The sequence below is a fragment of the Cryptomeria japonica genome, chromosome 11, assembly GCF_030272615.1.
Source record: "Cryptomeria japonica chromosome 11, Sugi_1.0, whole genome shotgun sequence".
NCBI lineage: Eukaryota > Viridiplantae > Streptophyta > Pinopsida > Cupressales > Cupressaceae > Cryptomeria > Cryptomeria japonica.
The window spans coordinates 30,105,929-30,128,697 of NC_081415.1; the positions used below are offsets into that span (position 1 = coordinate 30,105,929).

At 34.4% G+C, this 22,769-nt stretch overlaps 1 protein-coding gene across 6 annotated transcripts; it reads right to left on the reverse strand.

Moving 5' to 3' along the window:
* Positions 1-9,962: 9,962 nt before the first annotated feature.
* Positions 9,963-22,551, reverse strand: LOC131050830 (uncharacterized). Of its 6 annotated transcripts, XM_059213924.1 has the most exons (3): positions 22,397-22,542; positions 14,480-14,976; positions 9,963-10,409 (listed from the first exon to the last, which is right to left on the reverse strand). In XM_059213924.1, the coding sequence occupies exon 3, from the start codon at positions 10,372-10,374 to the stop codon at positions 10,201-10,203; it is 174 nt and encodes a 57-aa protein (XP_059069907.1). In that variant the 5' UTR covers positions 10,375-10,409; positions 14,480-14,976; positions 22,397-22,542; the 3' UTR covers positions 9,963-10,200. The 6 variants fall into 6 exon arrangements, with proteins under 6 accessions (XP_059069907.1, XP_057841102.2, XP_057841106.1 ...); XM_057985119.2 differs by lacking the exon at positions 14,480-14,976 and having other exon boundaries at positions 22,397-22,551; XM_057985123.2 differs by lacking the exon at positions 14,480-14,976 and having other exon boundaries at positions 22,321-22,533.
* Between the last annotated feature and the right edge of the window lie 218 nt (positions 22,552-22,769).

Sequence of the window (22,769 nt, forward strand, 5' to 3'; positions counted from 1 at the left end):
CAAAGACGGTGATGAGGGATGGAAGACGAGAGAGAGAGAGGAAAAGAAGAGATACATGCATGTATGTATACAAACATATATACATATATCTATATAAATAAGTGTATATATAACTATAGATATGCATATATACATACATAAACACATATTATATAGGTATATCTAACATATGTGTAGTAAATGCTAAGTTTACAAGCATACATTATTATGTCTTCATAACCCGTATGGATTTTGTGAAACAAAAAAAAATGTTTTTAGTTTTACATAACCCGTACGGGTTTTGTGAAACACAAAAAAATGTTTTTAGTTTTACATAACCCATACGGGTTATTTAGAACTGCGAATAGTATTTTTTGGTTTTCAAAACCTATGCGGGTTTTGGCTTGGTAAGAGGGTTGGAAACGACCATAAGGCTTGCAAGCTGATTTCCCCCCCATTTTTGTCCCTTTACACATGTTTTCATCCTCCAACATGACTTCATCGTCATCAGGTTTACAAATGATCAAGTGGGTATCTCTAAAATTACCAACATAATCTCACACATCTTCTCAGTTTTTTGACCATATAAATTTTTTTATTTTTGGACAACATTAGCATAGTAAACTTTAATTTTCTTTATCAGTGCCTTGACAGTCCTCACAGACATGTCTACCATTTTTTTAATAACTTTTGATATACTTGACCAAATTCAAGATAAATTATATATTATTGTTCTACACTAGATTCTATACAGTTTTTTTTTTTTAAGTTTGCATTTTTTATTATTTTGATTCAAGTTATGCCCAGCGCACAAACAAGTACCAAATTTTCAGGATGCGGTCACTTCAAAAAATCATTAAAAAAAAAAAATACTCAATGGAAAATTATAAAAAAAATACACAACTTCTAGATCTCACTCTTACCTATCATCCTACCAAAGGGTTTTACAAAATACTAAATCTAACTATATATTTTGTGCAGCGCACGAAAACAGCTATGTTGTGTTTTTCTGAAAAAATCAGGAACAGTTTTTCATGCGTGAAAGGTTTGGCCCTCTTAAGCTTATCCAATTTTTAAAAAAATTAGTAGTTTAGAAACTAGATTCAGAGTACTACAATTCTTATTCTTTTCTCAACTCCTAGTTTTAGTAGATGACCTTCAAATATCTCTTTGAAGTTTAGGTTTACCTGTTTTCAGAAAAAGAAAAAAAAAAGTGGCCACTTATACCCCCCTTTTTGTTCACCATCTTGGTGCACTTACCCTGTTATCACCTTCTCCCTTTCTCCCAAGACCTCGAAGGCAGGTGGAAAAGTAGTTAATGCAACAGTAGGTCCACCCCAAACACAATAAAAGATTATTTCCCTTAAAAAAAGAAATGTGAGTTAATCTATTGAGCAACCTGATTCACGTTCGTTTTAAAATCCAAATTTAGGTGTGAGATACACATGTGCAAGCCAATTTTAACCATTGTTTATTTTAAGCCCAAAACTGAAGTGTGATACATGCATGTCCATGTTAACCATTGTTTATTTTAATCCCAAAACTGAAGTGTGATACATGCATGTCCATTTTAACCATTGTTTATTTTAATCCCAAAACTGAAGTGTGAGAGCATGAGTGTTTATGATTTAATAATAATCTGATCCTCTCTATAAATTCGCCACAGGCTGCAGACAGATAATCAGTAACCCAATAAAACCCACAGAAAACAGAAAACTAAACTATGACAAACACAAATGTGTGATGATACCTGAGCGATTGTGTGATCCTCTATGATTGATTGCGTGATTCTGACAGAGCGATTGCGTGATCCTAACAGAGCGATTGTGATGCCCTAGCAAGATCTCTCATCATCTATTCTACGTTAAGCAAATCATATTTCACTCTATACAAGAGAACTAGGCTATTGTATCTGACAATGGCTGGTTGATCCTCTAGACCTCGTATCTTCTTTTCTGCCTTTAGGATTTGTTGATAGCGTTTGGCTTCTCTTCTTTGTTCCTTCGTCCTCCTGGCACCTGAAATTCTGAATTGTACTTTGTGTGCCATAAAATGTCATAATTAAGCATGCAATAAATGTAAACCGTATTCAGATTTACCTAATTTCATACATAATTTGATAGAACAAGGAGTAGAAAACAAGAAATATAAAATAAACATAACAGCAATATTCCTGACGAATGTGTGATCCTAACAAAGCGATTGTGTGATCCTGAAAGGAATTTTGTGTAATGGGTTCCACATGAATGCGTGATCATGTCTATGCGATTGCGTGATTCTTAATTTATTCTGCAAATCCGTACAAACCTGCAAAAAAAATTAAAATTAAAATGTACGATTTGCAAAATCACACAGAAGAAAAACAAGATTAAATTGTTGTTAGTTCACGTCGGGTTCACCAAAATGTCACATGTATAAATTCATCTAATGTAAAGTAAACTAGGAATGAAAGGGAAAATCACAAATCTCTATTCTAATTAGAATTCAAACAAACAAAACAATAGAATAACACAGAAGCAAGAAAGAGGAATATAAAATATACTAATCGATCTCCCCTATTCCAAGACTGCGTATAGCTTCCATTGCTCTTCTCCTCTTTGTGGTATAGTGGCTCTCAGATATAGTGTTGGCAACCTGCAAATGACACAAAGATTCAAAGTTTGTGATTCATCGTGATTGTTGAAAATGGAGATTGAATGCTCAATTTATAGATCATTGGAGAGAATCGATTGAAAGGTGAAACAGATTCATCAAGAGGTGGAACTCATGTGAGTTCACATGCTGATTGGTAGTTGAACTGTTGATTTGGAGGTGGAACATAATAGATTGAATAGATTAATTGAGTCAACTGATTAAGAAAAAAGCTGATTGAAAAATGAAAAAGAATGATTGGAGGAAATAAAGAAGATGAAATAGAAAGCTTTATTTTAAAAAAGCTAACTAAAAGATAGAAATAGGAATTGAAGAGATAATTGAATTAATTAATTGATTTAGCATGTACTTGAACTTTGACTTGGATTTTCAATTTAATCTTCGCATGAGATTTAATTCAAATATTGAATTTATTTTAAATTCAATTTGTTATTTGAATATATTTAGAACTTGACTTTGATTTTCAATTTGATTTTTGAAATCATACACATGTATTAGAAATTAGAAGAAATTAGAAGAATATGAATTAAATGAAATTAGAAGAATTCTGAAATTAGATGAAATTAGAAGAACTAAATTAAATTAGAATTTGAGGATTTGGAATTGAAGAATTAATTAGTTAATTAAATAATTTAAAAAAACTATTTAATTATTTAAAAATGGACTTTAATTAAATAATAAAGATTATTTAAATCAAAGGAATTAAATTTCAATTAATTAAATAATAAATTTTTAATTAATATTTAGAAGAGGGTTAATGATTAATTGAATAGAGATAGAAATTGAAAATTAATTTATTTAAATAATAAAAATTATTTAAATAGAAGAATTAATTAGAATTAATTAAATAATAAATATTTAATTAACATTAGAAAATGGTTAAATGATTAAATGATGACAGAATTAAAATTGAAATTAATTAGTAAGATGATGAGAAAATATAAAACTAGAAGAAGAAGATTAATTAATTTAATTAAAGAATTAAAAAATTAAAGAATTATTTAACTAATTAGAGGAATAATTAGTACATGATCAATGAGACATTTTTAGGTGTCTACATGAAGTATAATAAAAATACATCTTCACAAAAATTGGACGGTCAAAAGAGTCCATACGTGCAATATTTGGCCCTTCAAAGTTCTCAAAATAAAAATTACAGAAAAAAATCACTAAGACATACTCAAACTAAAAACTACTTATGCCATCATGTTTAAAAAATTGCTCAAAAAATGAGAAACAAAACGAGATGGAAAAGCTCCATCAAAATGGACCTCCCATTCTAAGAAAATAAATCGAGAGAGTTCTATTCTCAATAATCATTAGGCCTTAAATTAGATAAGTAATACTAAGGAACAATTAATTTTTATAATTCAAATGATAATTACCATATTTTAGCCCTCAATCCTCACTTCTTCCCTAGTCATCAACCCAAATAGAGGATGGGGAATTACTTATTAGGGCGCTAGTAAACCAATTTTCACAAATACTCCCAAGGGTTTTAGGAACACCCATCCATACCACCTCTTGAACTCCATAAGGGTTTCAAGAACATCCATCCATACCTCTTGGGCTCACCTATTTTGCGATGGAACTACTACTACCTTTCCCTAACAAAACCAACCTACCCTCATGGGGGGCAATATAGGATGACTAATGATTAGGTCATTAATATGCTAATCTCTCTTCTATTATGAACATATATGTAAATTAATGAAATTAAGTATAATTGTTATATAGATCTGATTACACTATTACTAACACATATAAATCTATTAAATATATATATAAGAATAAATGAAACATATTTGTATTATAAGCAATGTATATGCCCTTATTTCTATAGATTTCAAAATAGAAGCAACAAATACAAAATTGCTGGACACAGAGATTTTTTTATTCATTCAACTCAAAATTGGAATACATTGTGCCTCTAATAGAGGTCTTTCTCACAGGCTTAATTGCATTGCAGAGAGCAACTATTATATAGACTTTCCATAGTAATTCTTTTCATGCATAAGCTATGTTGAGTGATACCTTATTCTTCAGTTAACAGCAACTTAACCAAACTGAACTGACAATTGAATGGACAACTTTGTAAACTAAACTCGAAACTAACAGTCCAAAAATAAAACTGAACATGAATTTCTTGCACGACACTGCATGGTCGATACATGGTAGTGAACTGAATAGTGCATGGCGCTGAGGCTCATGCATCAATTCGCAACAATTTCTTATCAGATTCAAATATAATATGATTGTAAATAAATATTTAATTCATAAGACACAGCACACCAATCTGTTGTAATAGCAATGATGGCCAGTAATTTTATTTTATTTGCCTGTAAATCAATACGATTTGCAGAGAGTGTGATTTGCCAATAATTAATAAGGATCTGCTCCTTTTCGATGATTGGTGATGATCCCCTTCTACCATCTCGTCCTCTCTTCTTATACCCTTCTTGCTGGAAAGTAGTGCCCTTTGGGTGGAACACTTCCTTGAAAGGTGGCGTCTCCTTTTTTAATCTTAATCGCTGCTCTTTTCCCCTTAACTAATTTATTGCCTTAATGAACCGTTCTTGCTAATCCATCCTTGACACATTATTTGCATTTAAGCACTTCATTGTTATTAAGGATCGATTAATTGGATATTCCACAGTATTTGCTTGACACTGACCTCTATGTAAAAATATTACAAATCATATAAATCATGTGACTATAAGGAAAATAGTAATGTTGAATGAGAAAGGTTAAGGGAACATTATGAAACCATTTCAAGTATAATCATCAAACTCTGTTGATTTTACTATTAATAACATTTTGGATTCAATTGTGAGCTTTGATTGGGGCTAAAGTGCACCAAACGAAAGATGTTAGCAAAAGATATTCTAAAACAAAATTAGATTATAGAACTGGGTTCTAATATCATGTGGAAGTTGCCAAAATAACTTAGAGGAGCAAGAATCTTCTACAACACCAAAAAATCTTGCACAAATGAAAAGTAAGAAAGATGTTACATTGCTAATATTGATACAATATAATGAAATAGAAATATAAAGAGAGAACCTTGAATATACAGACAAGGGTGAGACAACAAATAATGTAACCATCACAAGTGTCGTGATCACATTACTTAGACACAAATAAGTGAATACCCTAAATAAACCTAATTAACTAAGTTTATTAATCAAATTTCAGATTTCAATGAAGGTTAACTATTTGATAACAATATTTTGAATGGCTAGCTCTCCATCTCGTTTCCTTGTCTCTGCTCCTATTTCCAGGTCTTATGTGAATGCTATGCAATGTGGTTAGCAATGGTGTTGGTCCTAGGGTTGTGGCTTTTGCCTACGGGGGCAGGTCGAAATTTTTTGTTGATGTTGCGCTTGCTGGGGATGTGTCGATGGTTGCTCGTTCAAGCGAAGCTATCCGTGGAGATTTGGGGGGGGGAAGGCAAGGCTTCTGCTCACCCCTCTTTTCTGGTGTGACGGCTAGGGCTTCAGGACCTATTACCTTGAGACGCGAGGGCAGGGGGTTTGTCCCTGTGTCTTGTGTTGTCTTTGTAAAGCTGAATAAAGAGACTGAGTTGGAGATAGACTACAATGAGAAGGTGTTTTCTATGCACAGTGTTATCTGCAGGTTTAGGGGATTCTGGCCTAGTCTCCCTCAGTTGCATGACCGGATATCCCATCACTGGGAGCCGCTCATTTCTGGTACTATTCACATCTACCCTTTGGCTAGAGGTTTTTTGTTGCAAAATTTGAGCATGCTAAGGATAGAAAGATTATTTTGTGTGATAATTATTTATGTTGGAAGGACAACTTTTCTTTAATGATTAAGCCATGGTACTCTGATTTCAACCCTTTTTTTCTGAAACGTTTAATAAAATTCCGGTGTAGGTTCGGCTCCCTTATCTTCCCCTACATTTGTGGGTTGATTCTCTTTTTGGGGAAATTGGAAATGCTCTTGGGGATTTCTTGTTGGTGGATAATGAATCTAATGACCTTCTCCATTCTACCTTTGCTCGCATTTTGGTTAAGCTTAATGTTTCTAAAGCACTGCCAGCTGAGATTGTTATCAATTCTTCTAAAGGGCAGTTGGGTTCAAACCCTGGACTATGAAGGGATTCCCTTCAGGTGTCAAAGATGTTTCAAAACGGGTGATGCGGTTGAGCGTTGTAGACTTGAAAAGAAGACTGTGTCAGCGTCATGGTGGAAAGGTGTTTTAAATCAGCATTATATGGTTGTGAAGAAGACTGATTTTCACAAGGCTCCTAATGCGAAGGGTCTAGTTACTGTTGTCTCCTCTCCTGTAGTCTTGGATTCCTGCGGAGGAGCTGGTGAGGCTAGTCAGTCGTCCCCACTTCTTCATGTTGACTACTCTAATGGTGCTCCCCCACCCGGTGGTGTTGGAGTTGCTATTTGTGGTTCTATGCATGTTGTTGCTTTGCCTGGTGGGACCTTTTGTGCTCCTAAGAAGGAGGATGCTATTGGTTCTTTTTCTCAGAGTTTCATTGTTTCAGATTTGGGTTCGTCTAATTGGACTGATGCAACTGCCAAGGTTGAGGAGGGCCGAATTACTGTTAAGGGAAATAAATCTAAAACATCCACTCCCTCTTTTGACATGACTCTTCGATCTCACAAGGGTACCAATAAAGATAAATCTTAAGGGACTCTCTATGGATGTTCAGATTGTCACCCGATTAGGTTTATGCTGGTTCTTTGGCTGGTATTTGTAATGTTCTCTCTTTTGCAGCCTGTTTCTTCTTGGTTTTTTGTTTTGATTCTAAACCTTTTAGAATCTCTTTGTAAAGGGTTTCGAGGCCCCTTCAAAGCCTGTTTTTGCTTTAATCCAAAACTAGGTGCGAAAAGTAACTAAAATAGAAAATAGATAGTTGTTTGACCCATTCACACCAACATAGAAATCTCACATGTTATTACTCCTTATTCAATGTTGGTTTCTTCCTCTACATGTGTTTAAAAAAAATTGTGTATATGTGTTTAATAATTATGATAAGGTAATGCTAATCAAGTATGATCTTTCACACATGTATATTCCTATTGGGCAACTAAAACATATATATACAAGAATGTTAAGGCGCTCTCAAGGTTTATCTCTTGAGCTAATTTCTTAGCAAAAGTTGGGATTCAATTAATGCAAAGCTACAAATTTGTAAAGGAAAGCTTATATGCGTTTTATTAGAGTTTTAATTAATAAAGAATATTTATGTTGATAATTGTCTCAATTATTGATTGAAATCTCTTAAAAGCATTTGGAGCTACTAAATTCCTCTAATCCCATTTATTGGTATCAATATGTTCTATAATTAGTTCACTTAACAAGGTTGTAAACTATTAAAGATGCACTTGCAGCAATCTTTCATTAGTGTGCACAATTTCTTTGAATTTGATGACAGATGTACGAGTATGGTTTTGATCTAAGGCATCCATTTTATGAAATAAACATATTTGCTCATCAATGTCCATTTCAGCCTCATCAAGAGGCATAACGGATTTTGACTCTATTTCCCCGTGGAATAGCTTCTAGCATGGAAGGCCAAGTGATCCATCCTCTATGCTCCTCTATCATGCATAGGGTTGTTCCATCCTCTATCATGCATAGGGTTGTTTTTTATTTGCTTTGCCTGCAATGAATATTCCATTGCTTAAGCAATATATCAGTTGAGCAATATAACATGCTCATGCATTATGATTTTATATTCCATTGCTTAAGCAATATATCAGTTGAGCAATATAACATGCTCATGCATTATGATTTTTTATTGTAGCCATGCATTAAAGTGCAATTTTAGATTGAACATATATATAAAAATGTAAATGGTGTAATATTTGTGTCATGCATGGTTTGGTTTCAATTAATGAGGTTTTAAAAGTAGCTATTATTGATCAAAGCTATAAGATTTCCACAATCCATTCAAACATTGTTAGTAGTTTTCGGGTTAGATTGTGTGATTCATCATCAGGATGCAAGAGAGCTCAAGTAGTTGTGATTCGAAACGTTGATAATTAAAATACCTTACACAATCTAACCCAGAAAATACTAACAATAAGCTATTATTGAATTTGCAGTCTAGATTATACTCGAGTGTGTAGTTTCTGGATAACAGTTTTTTTCCGAAAACTGCAAATTCAAACATCATGGACTGGAAATTTCATGTCTTTATTGCCCATCATATCAGAGTAAGTGAGAACACTTGGGCTCTGTCATCTATCGATTGTAGCTAATAATTGGTTGAATCAAACTGTGCCATCATTTTTCTTTAAATTTCCTATAGGGGATAGCTCTAGGAATGCCCTCCTAGGTGAAGTTACCACGCTCCCTAAGGATATAATTTCGTCTACTAAATACAACGCTCACTAATTATAAATAATAACAGCAATGCTCAGTGTCACTAAGGCAACAATCATCATAATCAGCAATCACAATAGCAAGTCATGCTCCCTATTTACAAGGTTTTCAAACCCGATTGGTGTCTTCACAACTGTGGATAAGAACTCGTTTTTTAAATAACGATAGCAGTAATTGTCATCATCCCTTGGCAACAATAGCAGTAATTGTCATTGTCCCTTGGCAACAAATCTAAAAATGGCAGCTGGAAATCTTAACAGCTATTTACACTTTTCAAGGTGTATAAAAACTTAATAGCTATTTATAGATGAATGGAATGCTAAACGATAGACCAATAGAATACTAAAAGGTAGATGACACCTACTAGACCTTATAAATTATCAAAATTGCTACCAAACAATTCAATTCCACAATAAGTTAAACTAGATGATGCCAACAAACCTATTACACTTAAAGGGTTTCTGGTCCCTTAAAAACTTGTTTTTCCTTAATCAAAACAAACCTATCACACTTAAACGGATCTCACACCATTTAAGATTTGGATGGAACTGTATGATGAATACAAAATCCATAATGTCATTAGAAGTCTTTAAACTAGTTCTCTATCAATATGTAAGTATCACAAACCATTACAGATTGAATAGAACTGCAATGGTCCAAAATACATGGAAAATGACTGATGTCTCTGAACTAGTTTTATATCAATATTGGATGCATCCTGAACCATTTTACAGTATCTCATTAGCTTTTAGAGTAGCACGATTCAATACAAACAACAAACAGATGATACAGCATTTCATGATCATCCTAGCAAAAGACAAAATTATCTATTTTAAATCTTCTCACAAAGATATCATAGAAGCAACGTATTTTAATAATCCCACCTTTTGCTACCACGGTACAGAAGCTGATTATGACATTCAAAACTATGGAAACTACAGTGAATCACGTTTATTGATCCAAAATGCCAGCAGAAAAACCCTCCCAAAAAGGCTTATAAAATCTACGTATAATTTGCAAATGTTGCACAACAACTAATATAGTAACTATTTCCCATCGACCACATTGCTGATTAAGATCCAGTAAAACCTTGCATGTCATATATTGTTTTGGTACCCCTTTCAACTCAGCTTAGAATCCAACATAATTTACAACATGCAGTCTTATATAATAAATAGAAAACATAAATTTACAAATGAAATCTCATTTCATCTTAGCCTCGGTGAATAAAACATGGCGATTCACCCTAGGATCATATTTGCGGAACTCTAACTTTCCAGGAAGCTTTCGAGGATTCTTCCGCTTGACATAAAAGAATCCAGTGCCTGCAGCCGAGACCAGTCTGATAAAAATAGAACCACCCTTTGCCTTCGCCATTTTACTGGGTCCACTCACCTCCTGCTTGCTATATCCTATCGGACACAATAACCATTAGCTTTGTAAAGGCAAATATCTGAACATTATCTCATTTTCAATTAATTGCATTGAAAATTTTAAGGGAACATGCAGCGATTGTAGTGTTTGAGTTAAAAATCATTTCAACAGTCAACTGTCAATTTAATTGCAGAGACCTCCATAGAAAGTAGACCAATAAAGTTATAACATCAGCCATGATATAAATAATGCAGGATGCATGTATGCAAAACTAAAATAAGCCCTCGTCATATTCAAATCTGGGAAACCAAATATAGCCTCCAGAAAGTTCAAGTGACTTGACCATATTTGGTTTCCGAACAATCAAATAAAACCTACTTTGCTGTATGTCCCTCTGAACTGAATTGTGCCACAAGCTTATGCATTAAAGAAATACCATCATTCAAAAAACAGAAAACCACAAATTTCTAGAAACAAAAACAAAAACTACATCTCATATAATCTCCAAAAAGAAGGTACTTGGAAGATAAACATGACAGAGCCAAACAAAAATTCTAATGTCTTCGTCATAGATTCTTATTTATCAAAGTAAACATTAGTAAATGACTGCAATCAGAGGCAATATACGCATTCTTAAAAACAGAAAAATTTACAACAGTTAAAAGCCATCCAACAGAAAGATCCCCTTTTACTATTAAAGTTAACCCAAGAAGCAAAGGAGCAAATTTTAGAAAAACTAAACCTCATATGGGTATGGGTTTCGACCTACAGAAAAACAGAGAGGAAAACAAATCCAGCAACTCACCTGAAAAAACTTGAAACGATTTGAATGCTTGATTAGTGTAAAAAACATAAGCTTACAGCAACACTAGTGATTTATGAACAAAACAGCCATTTTGGGCAAGGGGAAAAAGTTTATCCCAAAAATGAAAAATCCCATAGCTATATTGAACCCAGGCAATCAGCACTATGGAATCTGAACCCTTTTTCCTTCCTTTCAGATCCCAACTAGCTTGAATATAATGCCTGCATATACACACCAATCAAGTGCCTCTCAAATGTTCCAAAGCAGCCCTAATTAGATGATAACAACTATAAACTAGCACTTGCACCAGAACGAGATGCAATAGTTACACCAATTGCAATTTATATAGAATGTCCTATAGATTTGAACGTAGAATTGGATCAAGACAGAAACCAAGAATTTTATAAAAGATCTTAAATGTATATTGACTTGTTAATTTGAGAAGCTTCTGCCTATCTCATGAGATGATTCATGATAGTACACCTTTACATATGCAACTTTAGTGTCATGTTTCTTAGTCCACATTTTGTGTACAGTCGCATTGGGATATATTATCATGATGACTGCTTGTCAGATGGTCTGGTTCTTACAATTGGATTAATATATATTTTATTAAAAAATTGTCATAATTGAGATTCTTCATTAACTTTGAAGAAGACCGATCTTAATGAAAAAGAAAACAAATAATCAAACGGTCACAGATGATCAAGAGTAACTTCCTTTATTTGAATTACAGAGAAATTATGTCAGGCAGAGACCTGACCTTAATAATCAGATGGTATTAGAGCTGAACTGTATTTTTCTCAAATGAAATCCATGTGTCAAAATAAAAACCCATATGACATAATACTTAACTTTGATATGGAGTACACGAACAATTTTTCCTCAATCAACAAAATAAATTATCAATCATTCTCTTTCTCTACAGCGACAATCATTGAACATCAAGCATTCCAAGAACTGAATGCACTTTCGTATTGGATCCAAAATGTATCCTACCTTGCTTCCAATTCTGAAATCATATAACAGTAGAAAAGAGTAGCTGGACTGAAATAGTGGAATATGCTTGTTTCCAATTCTGAAATCGTATACATGAGTAGACAAAAGTAGATGGACTTAAATACTGGATATGCTAGGATGACATGGTAATGGGTCAGAGAATGCTTTCATGCATGAAGAATTTCAACCATGAGAATAAGAATTTTTCATGGAAGATGAATGCATTAATCTAAGGGCCTAGTGAAATACCCTATGTTACCCTGAGTTTCCGGGACAGGGGAACGGGGAAACAGGTTTCCGGAACGTTTTTTCCCCGGAAAAGGGGATGCTATATATATATGAAATTTAATCATAGCAACATAATAACATTTATAAATCAGAGTCTTGATTCTAATTCTAATATCATTGAATCAATGATAATTCATCGAATCAACATAGAACTAAGAACATAGCATCAAACGAATCAAATCGAATCATCATTGAATATCAGAGTATATTGATATTATGATTATCTAAAATATTAAACAAAAAGAAAATTTGCAAAAAAAAAAAAGAATAATTGCTTGTAAATTATTATAACATTTATTATGTTATATTTATTTATTATAATAATTTAAAAGCGATTAATTTTTAAAAACCAGAAAAACTTTACTCACTGTTATCAGGGATCCGGATTTTCTAAAAAAAATATTAATTGCTTTCAAAACTGAAAAATAATATTTTTAATTTTTTTATAAAAAAAGAAAAATTTAATTGCCCTTGGCGCCAGAAAAGGCTACCTGTCCTGGGACAGCTAGGGGACGGCTTGGGTGTCCCCTGCTGTCCCAGGGACTGTCAACGGTCCCCAGAAATATAGTTGACCGTTTCCAAGTTTCCGAGATGGTTTCCAAAAATTTTCAGGGATCGGGGACAGCTTGGAAACGTTTTCGGCTGTCCCCAAGTCATAAATAGTTTCTGGCCCCCTTAAAATATAATCTCCAGCCACAAACTAATCCCTAAACCTCCAAATGGTGTTGCCTAACATAGGTAAAACATCTGATAAGATACCCACATGAAATCAACCCTTGATTCAACCTATGCAAGCAACCTAAGGCAGTACAGCCCACTACTAGGTACATCTGACCACAAACCCTTTAAAAAATCTCCAAACACCACCACCATAAAATGTAGATGAATATTAACAAAAAACCTGCACATTTAAATACCATGAAAATCTTCATTGCTCCATGAAACCTTGAACACCCCGAGCTCCATAAAATCAATTTATTTCCCGAGTGAAAACACCAAACCAACTAGGATGGATCTTTCAAAATCAAAACCAATGCATGCTGACTTCTCAATTTGCTCCAGCAGCATCTCCATATGTGTGCAACTCTCAATGAGAGAAATGAGAGCCAAAACTCGAATTTATGGAGTTTGAAGGGAATTAGGGAGTTTTAAAATTCAAATAATTTAATTTCCCTTGAAAAAGCCCCCATAACGTTTCGAAACAACTTAAGTTCCCCACATCACCTAGGCATACTTTGAAAACAAAAAACACCTTTTCAATGTTTAAACACTATAGTGAATAATAGAATGTCACTTTCTTACTTTAGTGCAAATATTAAAAAGTTATCAACCACCTTACAATAAATTCACCAAGAAACCGGAAACGGATATGGATCATGTCATAACATAACCGATGCTGAAGGGTGATGATTGATGCCGAAACAAGCAAACTATAAATAGCAATGTTTTCCAAAGGCTGAAGAGAACAAACCCAAAAAAACTAGTGCCAAAACGAGCAGTTACTATAAATAGTTGTGTTCTCCAAGGGCTGAGAGGAAAACAAACCCAAAAAAAAATAAAAAGACTGGTGCCGAAATGAGCACTTACTATAAGTAGCAGTATTCTCCAATGATTGAAGAGAACATTCCCAGAAAAACCTAGAATGCTGCAAAGAGTGTAATCAACAACAAGAGCGCCAACTAAATTCCAAGCCATATCATTGAATGCCACAAAATACCCAAAACCAAGCCAACGCTCACAAAACAAGGCGGCATAAAATGGGGACATTACAACTTTTGATTGTGATTGCAAGTGTTTATCAAGTACCACATATCATTAAATAAATCTAAGGACATAAATTGGCTCTTCATCTCAATTTGTATGCCACGATAAGAGACACAAGTTCTTTGTGGTATCTCTTGATACTCAACATTTTCAAGCCCATGATTAATGAGATAATGGTGGGAGATATTCCCAAATTGCATATCTTATCTGACTTGATCACTTTCACCTGTCCTTCATCATGATGCACCTCACCTTTCAATGTTGGAATCCTTCATCATGACTGTTCTTGACCTTGGTCCTTATATTGATGTAGGAATGCTTCATCATGACTGTTCTTGACCTTGGTCCTTATGGTGTACTAGCATTGAATCTTGGATTTTCAAAGGAAATTGAAGATAATTGCAAAATTTTCTCTTCTTCATTGCTCTATCTGGATGTAGTGAGTCTTCCATTGCATCATTGTGAACTTCTCTCCCTGTTGTCCTTGGAGATAGATGATATTTTATACTGTACATCTCATCCTTCATGCTTGTGAATCTCGACCCCTTGCATCTTATCTTACTTGTCTTTGACTTGAACTCCTCCATTTTGTTCGTAGAGCTATCCCCATGTAGCGGTTGAATCCTTGAGTGATGCCTTGATGTAAAGAAATGCTTCTTCAAGCCTCTCAAGCCTTGACTTGTAATCTTTGCCCCTGTTATTGATAAGTTCACCTCCTCGCACCATGAATCCAGCTGCTGGATCTTGACCTGAAAAACAAAGGAATTCTTGGATCAACTACATAAGATATATCTTGATTTTAAAAAACATGTTATCTAATATAGACTCTAGATGTTCTGATTTCTTATTTTCAGGTGCGAATCAGGTCTGTTATCTACTTTACAGGTCTGATTTCTCAGTTTTGCAAGTCTGATTTCACTTTGATTTGCTCTTGGTCGTAGATTTGAGCAAGTCAAGGATAAATTTCTCCTACGTTGGGGATTTGAGAAGTCAAGGATAAATTTGATCAAGGTCGTGTTTGGCAAGTGAAGGATAAACTTGATCAAGGTTGTGGACTTTTGCAAGTAAAGGATAAATTTGATCAAGGTCATGGATTTTGGCAACTTAAGGAAAAATCAAGATTGCAGCAGCATTAGATAAAAAAACTCACAACATAATGAGCTCTAAAAAAGAGATGAATTAACCTCAAACCTTGATCCATCACTTCTTAATCCAATGCTCCACATTAAAACCCTAAAGAATGAGCCAATAGACTCCTGGAAAACCCACACCCCCTTTGCCTTTTTGTCTCATGTTTGTCAAAATCACTTAAATAAAAGGGGACAACTTAAGTCTTTTGGCTACAAGTCACTTTAGTTGCCTAAAAAGACGTGCCCACAATTTAAAATGACTTAAGTTCCATAAAAAGGCATGCCCACAACTTAAGAATAGAATACAAGCCAAAGAATCCACAATTACCCAATAATGCTGTAAGTCCTCTTGGGTAAACCAAGGAAAGGACAGCCAATGCATTGTTAAGCCTCATGGCTTGAGTTGGGGGCATGACACGTTAATATATATTTTTTTATTTCCTTTGCATGTAAAAATAAATTGAGCTACCTTGCAGTACTTAAAAGGCCAAGACAGGCCCTTTAATCGCCCACACAATGTTTCAATATCGAAATGCAAGTACATTATGCTTCCTATTGAATCTTTTTGCAGACCAAACAATGCCATGCCACCATACAATGGAGGCATGCAATATCATCTCCATGTATGCATTTCCTTCCATTATTTTATATTTATTAACATCTTTTGTTCTAAAATTATGCCCCGTGTTTGAAGGAAAAAGGATGAACTAAGGATGGTCAAGCTCATCTCATAGCAGGGTTGTCAGTCTTGCTGTACAAGATAGAAACTCTACTCATGCATCTTATTTGAGATTCTGCTGTAAATAAGTTGAGTGCAGACAGATGAAACAAAAAAGAATACAGGAGATAGAAAAAATGATGCTGGTAGCTCCAAAAAGATGAAATTTTTGAGAATGTTTGTTGGAATGTTTAAGGTCTGAAATGCTGCCAGCACAGGATAGCTCATGCAGCAATGGAAGGAAAATTAAAAATACCCTACATTGGTGATTGATATCAACCAAATCAGCAATCAATATCTTAGTACTCTTATAGTTAATTAAGGCTCACATTGTAAGTAACTACCACTGCTTAAATCTGAACCACACAAATGTCTTAAGTTTTATGCAGAATAGCTGATCCTGCTTCATATTCGGTAGAAGACTTGCCAAAAGTCCATTTCATTTCCTCCAATACCATTCTTTGAAGCAGGTCCTAATTGACGGCAAAAACATATACCAGTTTTGCACCAAAAAATGAACACCACAAACATCAAGTCTTTAAAAGCAAGAACCTTAAGACTAGGTGGACAATCTTCTGCAAGCAAGATGAGATCTCAACCCATGAAAACTCTAGTTTCGTGCGATTACCATCTCCTCGATTATTCTCTTTGACTTAAACATCTAAAGTTATCTCAACGAAAAGGTATCTTTACTTTTCTGACACATGATACAATCTTGTTTGTGTCAATAGCAATATATCAGTCAGAAAAAAATATATGAACAAGCACTGTTGACATTCGTTTTGTAGAAGGGAAAGAAGATTTCCTCTGTAGTTATAAGAGAAAGAAGACTTCCTCTGTAGTTATAAGAGAAAGAAGACTTCCTCTGTAGTTATAAGTGTATGCACTTTGATGACAAAAGTAATAAAAAAGGAATATAAAGATCATGACCAGCCAGTGAACTCCCATTTTCCAACTAAAGTCTATAAAACATATTTTCTTATTTTCAGTTCTGTGAATTCTACATTTATGATACATTGGTGTATTGATATAATTTGGTAACAGCATTTACAAGAGAAAAAAGTGAAGACTGTAAAAGTTTAAATCTTATTAACTAACAACAATTATTACAATGGTCTCTCTTCTAAGATTTCTTAAGGAATAACAAAAACTATTATAGATAAGGCATATGTAGAAACAGTTGGGAGTCCAATCTTATCGCATATGATCTCCTTCGTCACCATGAATGCTAGTCTTCTTTTTCTCTCTCCAGATTTTGGCAAATAGTTTAGTGGTGCTGAATTATAACTACAGCCAAATCATTTAATGGACAATCAAAACATACTTGCTCAATCCCCAAACAGACACCTGCAAGTTACACCTGCACGGTAATCTATTAAGGCTGAGCTATATATAAGAAAATCTCATTGATTCTTGGTGCTTGTATAAAATAACATTCTTTAAAAGAAATGTGGTTAAATGAGATAAATACAATGTACACCTGGAAACTATTATGCATAAATTGAAGATTTTTATTTTACTAATTCCCCATTTGGTGTTTTAGTAGGTTAATGACAAATGAATTTGGATGTTTCATGCAAAACTGTGGTTTCTCTTACTTGGGAAATGTCTATATGGTCAGCAAAACTTGTGCATTAAAATCACTTTAATAAGTATTTGCAAAAATACAGCCTGTTAATGGGCCTGTCCAGGTTGATCTGGATCCCAAGGTGAAGTCTAGTGATGAATGGCTGAAGCCTGATACAGAATGGGTGAAAGTCAATTTTGACAAGCCATCGAAAGGGAACCCAGGACCTTCAGGAGCAAGGTTTGTGGCAAGAGATTGGAACAGCAATGTAATTGCCTTTGGAGCAAAAATGCTAAAGGAGGCACAAATAATGAAGCCGAAATCCAAGCGGCATTGCTAGCAATCAAGATGGCCAAGAGAATGTCGGTGGAGAATTTGCATTTGGTAAGGTGATTCTCAAATTATTATTAATACAATAATTAAGGGTGAATACCCTGCTTGGAATTTAAATAAAATAGTCAAAATTATCAGAAATCTTTTAATTTTCTTTAAAAAAATTAAAATATCCCATGTGCTGAGAAATGGAAATAGGGCGGCGGACAGGTTGCCAAAGTGGGCGGTATCATTAATGGAGGATCAGGCAGAATTTTATTAGGAATAATTTCAAGGGATTACAATCACTGATCAATGACAGGTCGTACGCCACTAATAGCAAAAACAATCATGGTAAAGTGTGCACGTTTAACACAAAGGGATTGGGGTCCATTTGATGCAAAACGAGTTGGTGGCAACGTAGGTTGGCATGCAGCAGACTGGTGGTGAAGTAAGGCAGAATACTTCAACCTAGTCACCCCCAAGCAGCAACTTGCCTTCTTGGGCCAGATTTCAGAGAAGTGACTCCACAGTGTTTGTGCAGATACTGGACATTCTATTTGGAGAAGAATTCATGAGAAGGGAGCATAGATATCGTACAAATATCGATAAAGTTCCAATGTTGGTGGTGTGGGGGCTGGAGTTGGGAAGTAAGGAGGACGTCCAATGGGTCCTCAAGGAGTGTGTGGAAGAAGACTAGATGTATGGATTGAGGCCAATTCTGGAGTGGGCATGACCGGGTGAAAGCGTTCTGGTTGCAGAGGGAGACTGGTTGAAAATTGGTGATCAGCCATCACACAGCTCCAACCCTTCATTCGGTGGATTTTGGCAAGCAATGTAGACAAGAGGAAGGCAGAAGCATACATTGGGTGGAGGCTTTGAAGGGATATCTCCGTGAGCAGGGCTTGGACCGTGAGGATGCCGGCGCAAAGATGGAGCTGAAGGGGAAAGCTTGTGCAGAACGGGAGCATGAGGATAATGGTGTGGTGAAGGAGCAAAAGGACAGAACTCGAGAAAGTTTCAAATTTGAAGATTACTGGGTCAATGGACCCCTTTAGGCATATTTAAAGGATAATTTTCTGTAAATTTTGTATGAATGGTCTGTTCATGGTCTGTTTTTTGTGGATAACTGTATTTTTTGTATGAAAGCCGAATAGCATCACAGCTCTTTAGAATATATAATGTTTACATGTATAAGGGTCGAGTGTCAGATGGCGATCTATGAAAAACAGTATGGTGGTATATGCGGGCAAGGTGGTTAGGGTTTCTGTAGAAGGTGCTGTCTCAGACTTTAATATCAATGTAAATCTATATTTATATATTAATAAAATTACTATATTACTGATTTGCAAAAATTATTTAAAAAAAAAATAATAGAGGTTACCACAAATCTCAGGAGGTTTTATGAACTATGAAATCCAATGCTACAATACATAGACCATACTTTGCATCAAACAATCAATTTTAAGCAAGCTAAATGCAAGGAATGTGTGTCCTAGAGTACATCACAAATAAAAGTATATCAGTAAATCATTAACAGATATATGTTTAGGTGCTTCTTGCAAGAATTCAAAAACCATAAAACCTTGGGAATAAAACTAATCCAAAGCAGATTGATTACATGAAGTGTACAAAAGTGAAAACAGAATTGAGGGGAAATAACAAAACACGCACAATTTTGCATACTCAACTCACTGTAGGATACATTTAGCAATGCAGTCCTAAATTCTGTTAAGTGTACCTTTTAAAAACATTCCAGAATAAGATTCTGCAATCAATGCAGTCCCATACCATTTTTGTAATTCGCAAGCTTCTTCTCAGAAGCCTATAAAGGTCAGGTCCCAAACAAAAGGTAAGGAAAGTGTAGCCAAGATGACCAGTTTTTGTCTGAGCTGCTTGCTAATAGTGATAAGAGTTGTAGATGAAGGCTTGAAGCTGTTTTTATTGGTATTAAGCATTGCTAAACTCAATTGCTTTTTGTTTTTTTTCGTTCTGTAGATTGGAATGATATGAAGACACCTGGACTGCCAGAAGGCTTCCAAATGTAGAAGATACGCAGTATGACATCACTATTGATGATATAAAAAATTGTGTCATGCTATCAACGATACCGATGAGAAAAAATGGATAGAGTTCGCAGGAGAAATTTACAAAACCCCACCACAACAAATTTTCTTAAATGAAACAAAACCAAAACCAAACGACAATATCAGGGTTTTAGAGCTACTCTATTCGAGTTTTTTGCAGCCTTTTAAAGGGAAATATTGATTGCAAGATAGAGTTTGCTTTCTGGCATGGGGCAAGGATTGTTTCAACTACCTAAAGTCATTATTCCCAGCGTGAGACAACTTTCTGAAGAACCAATGCCTTTATTTAACAATAACAACAGAACTGTTTCACGATAATATAAAACACAACAAAAAAAATGATCCGGCCGTATACAGATTCCATAAAATAAAACTCACTGAAACCATGGCAAGCGACTTACCTCAAGCTTCTGCACAAATAGGGTCTTGCTGTTGACGATGCCAATGGATAAAAATGGGTAGAGCTTACAGGAAAATTTTACAAAACCCTACTACAACAAAAAAAATTCAAACGACACGAAACAAAACCAATTTACTACAGCTGCTGCTTCAATCGAAATCTGAAAATGTCGGGGTTTTAGGGGTACTTAGATTTTTGCACTCGAAATAACATTTCAAGTGTGAGGCGGTTTCAATTAGGGGAAGGGTACCAGTAGTGGGAAACACTCGGTCATTTCATACTGCATCTGCAATTAATGTATGATTTGAACTGTGGCTTCATAAATTGTGTCCTTATATTCTGATTTATATGATGGCTTAATCAATTCAGTTTGGTTACGTGTTTTATGTCTGATTTATATGCTGGCTTCAATGTTTTTTATTTGTTGAATTCAGTATATGCATGCATATGCATATACATACATATGTATGCATATGTATATTCATACATACATGTGCATGTGTATGGTTATGCATTCAAATGCATACACATGGATACATCTGTGTTCATATGTATATTGTGGTATTCTTTACTCCAGAGATTGTAAAGTGACAGAGAGATTTGAAATGAAACCCTCAACAACATAGCAGTAATCACATTAAATTATCATGATAACAAATGAAAGGTGTGTATGTTACTGCATCCGGTATGTACGTATGTATATTCATAAGGTGTGTATGTATGTATATGCATTATTATGTATGTATGTATATATATGCATGATTTATTAATTATTATGTATATATGTGTATATATACATTATTATGTATGTATGTATTTATATGCATTATGTATATATGTATGTATATGCATTATGTAGATAGGCATGCATATGGATTTGTATGAAAAGAAATAAATGCCTATATAGATCCTCATCTGAAATTTATGCTGTCTGACACACACACACACACACACATATATATATATATATATATTTATGTCGGTTTATATATAAACAGATCAGTATATGGATAAATGTGTCTTCGTATGTATGTTTTGGTATTCTTTACTCCGAAGATTTGAAATGGTTATGGTTGTAATCACATTATAAAATGACAGATTTGAAATGAAAACCCTCGACAACATAGCAGTAATCACATTTAATTATCATGATAAAAAATGCAAGGGTTCCAAATTAAATCAGACAGTAATCTAATATCTTCGCATTTTGTATAATGATTATGGCTGTAATCATATTATAAAATGACAGAGAGATTTGAAATGAAACCATCTACGACATAGTAGTAGTCACATTTAAATATTATGAAAAATACGAAATGGTTCCGAATAAAATCATACTTAATCTAACATTTTAGCAAGCTGCGTAATGATTATGGCTGTAATCACATTATAAAATGACAGATAGATTTGAAATGAAACCCTCGAGGACATAGCAGTAATCACATTAAATTATCATGGAAAAAATGAAAGGATTCCCAAAAAAAACATACATTAATCTTCCATTTTCACAATAACTGTAATGATTATGGTTGTAATCACAATATAAAATGGCAGAGTGATTTGAAACAAAACCCTCGACGACATAGCAGAAATGACATTAAATTATCATGATAAAAAATGAAAGGGTTCCGAATAAAATAAGACATGAATCCAACATTTTGGCATTTTCTATAATGATTTATGCATTATAATGTGATAGAAAACGTGAAAATGATACCAGAAATGCATCATTTATCAATAAATTAGAAATCCGTCATTGATCATGAAAATGATTAACAGAAATGCATCAGGAGTGTACGTATGTATGTGCATAAAATGTGTATGAAAAGAAAAAAATCATTACAATGAAACCCTCAACAGAAATGATGAAAAAAATCACCGAACGTGCAGCAGGAAGGGGCATAAATCCATCATTGAACATGAAAATTGAAGGCTGAATGATGCGCGACCGTTACCTGGTGGTTCGCAGTGGAGAAAATGTGAGCGGAAGGTTTCGAAATGAGAGCCAACGCAGGCGGGCGAAAAAATCCCTAAAATGGCTCGACGGATACTTTTTAAGGAGAAATAGTTAAGGTTTTAGGGCTCGACGGATGTTTTTTAACTGCGCCAACGTGTTCCCAAACGTGTGTGTCACGGATTCCTTGGCCACACAACCCTAACATTAACGCGACAAATGTATGCGGGCCCATGTTTATAATGGGTTGAAATTATAAGTTTTTTATTTTATAAAAGCATTTTTAATATGTTTTTTTTTGGTTTTTTTTTTTTTATTATGTTTTGGTGGGTTGACAATCCACTATTGGTGCAAAGGAGTTTTTGTATGGGTAG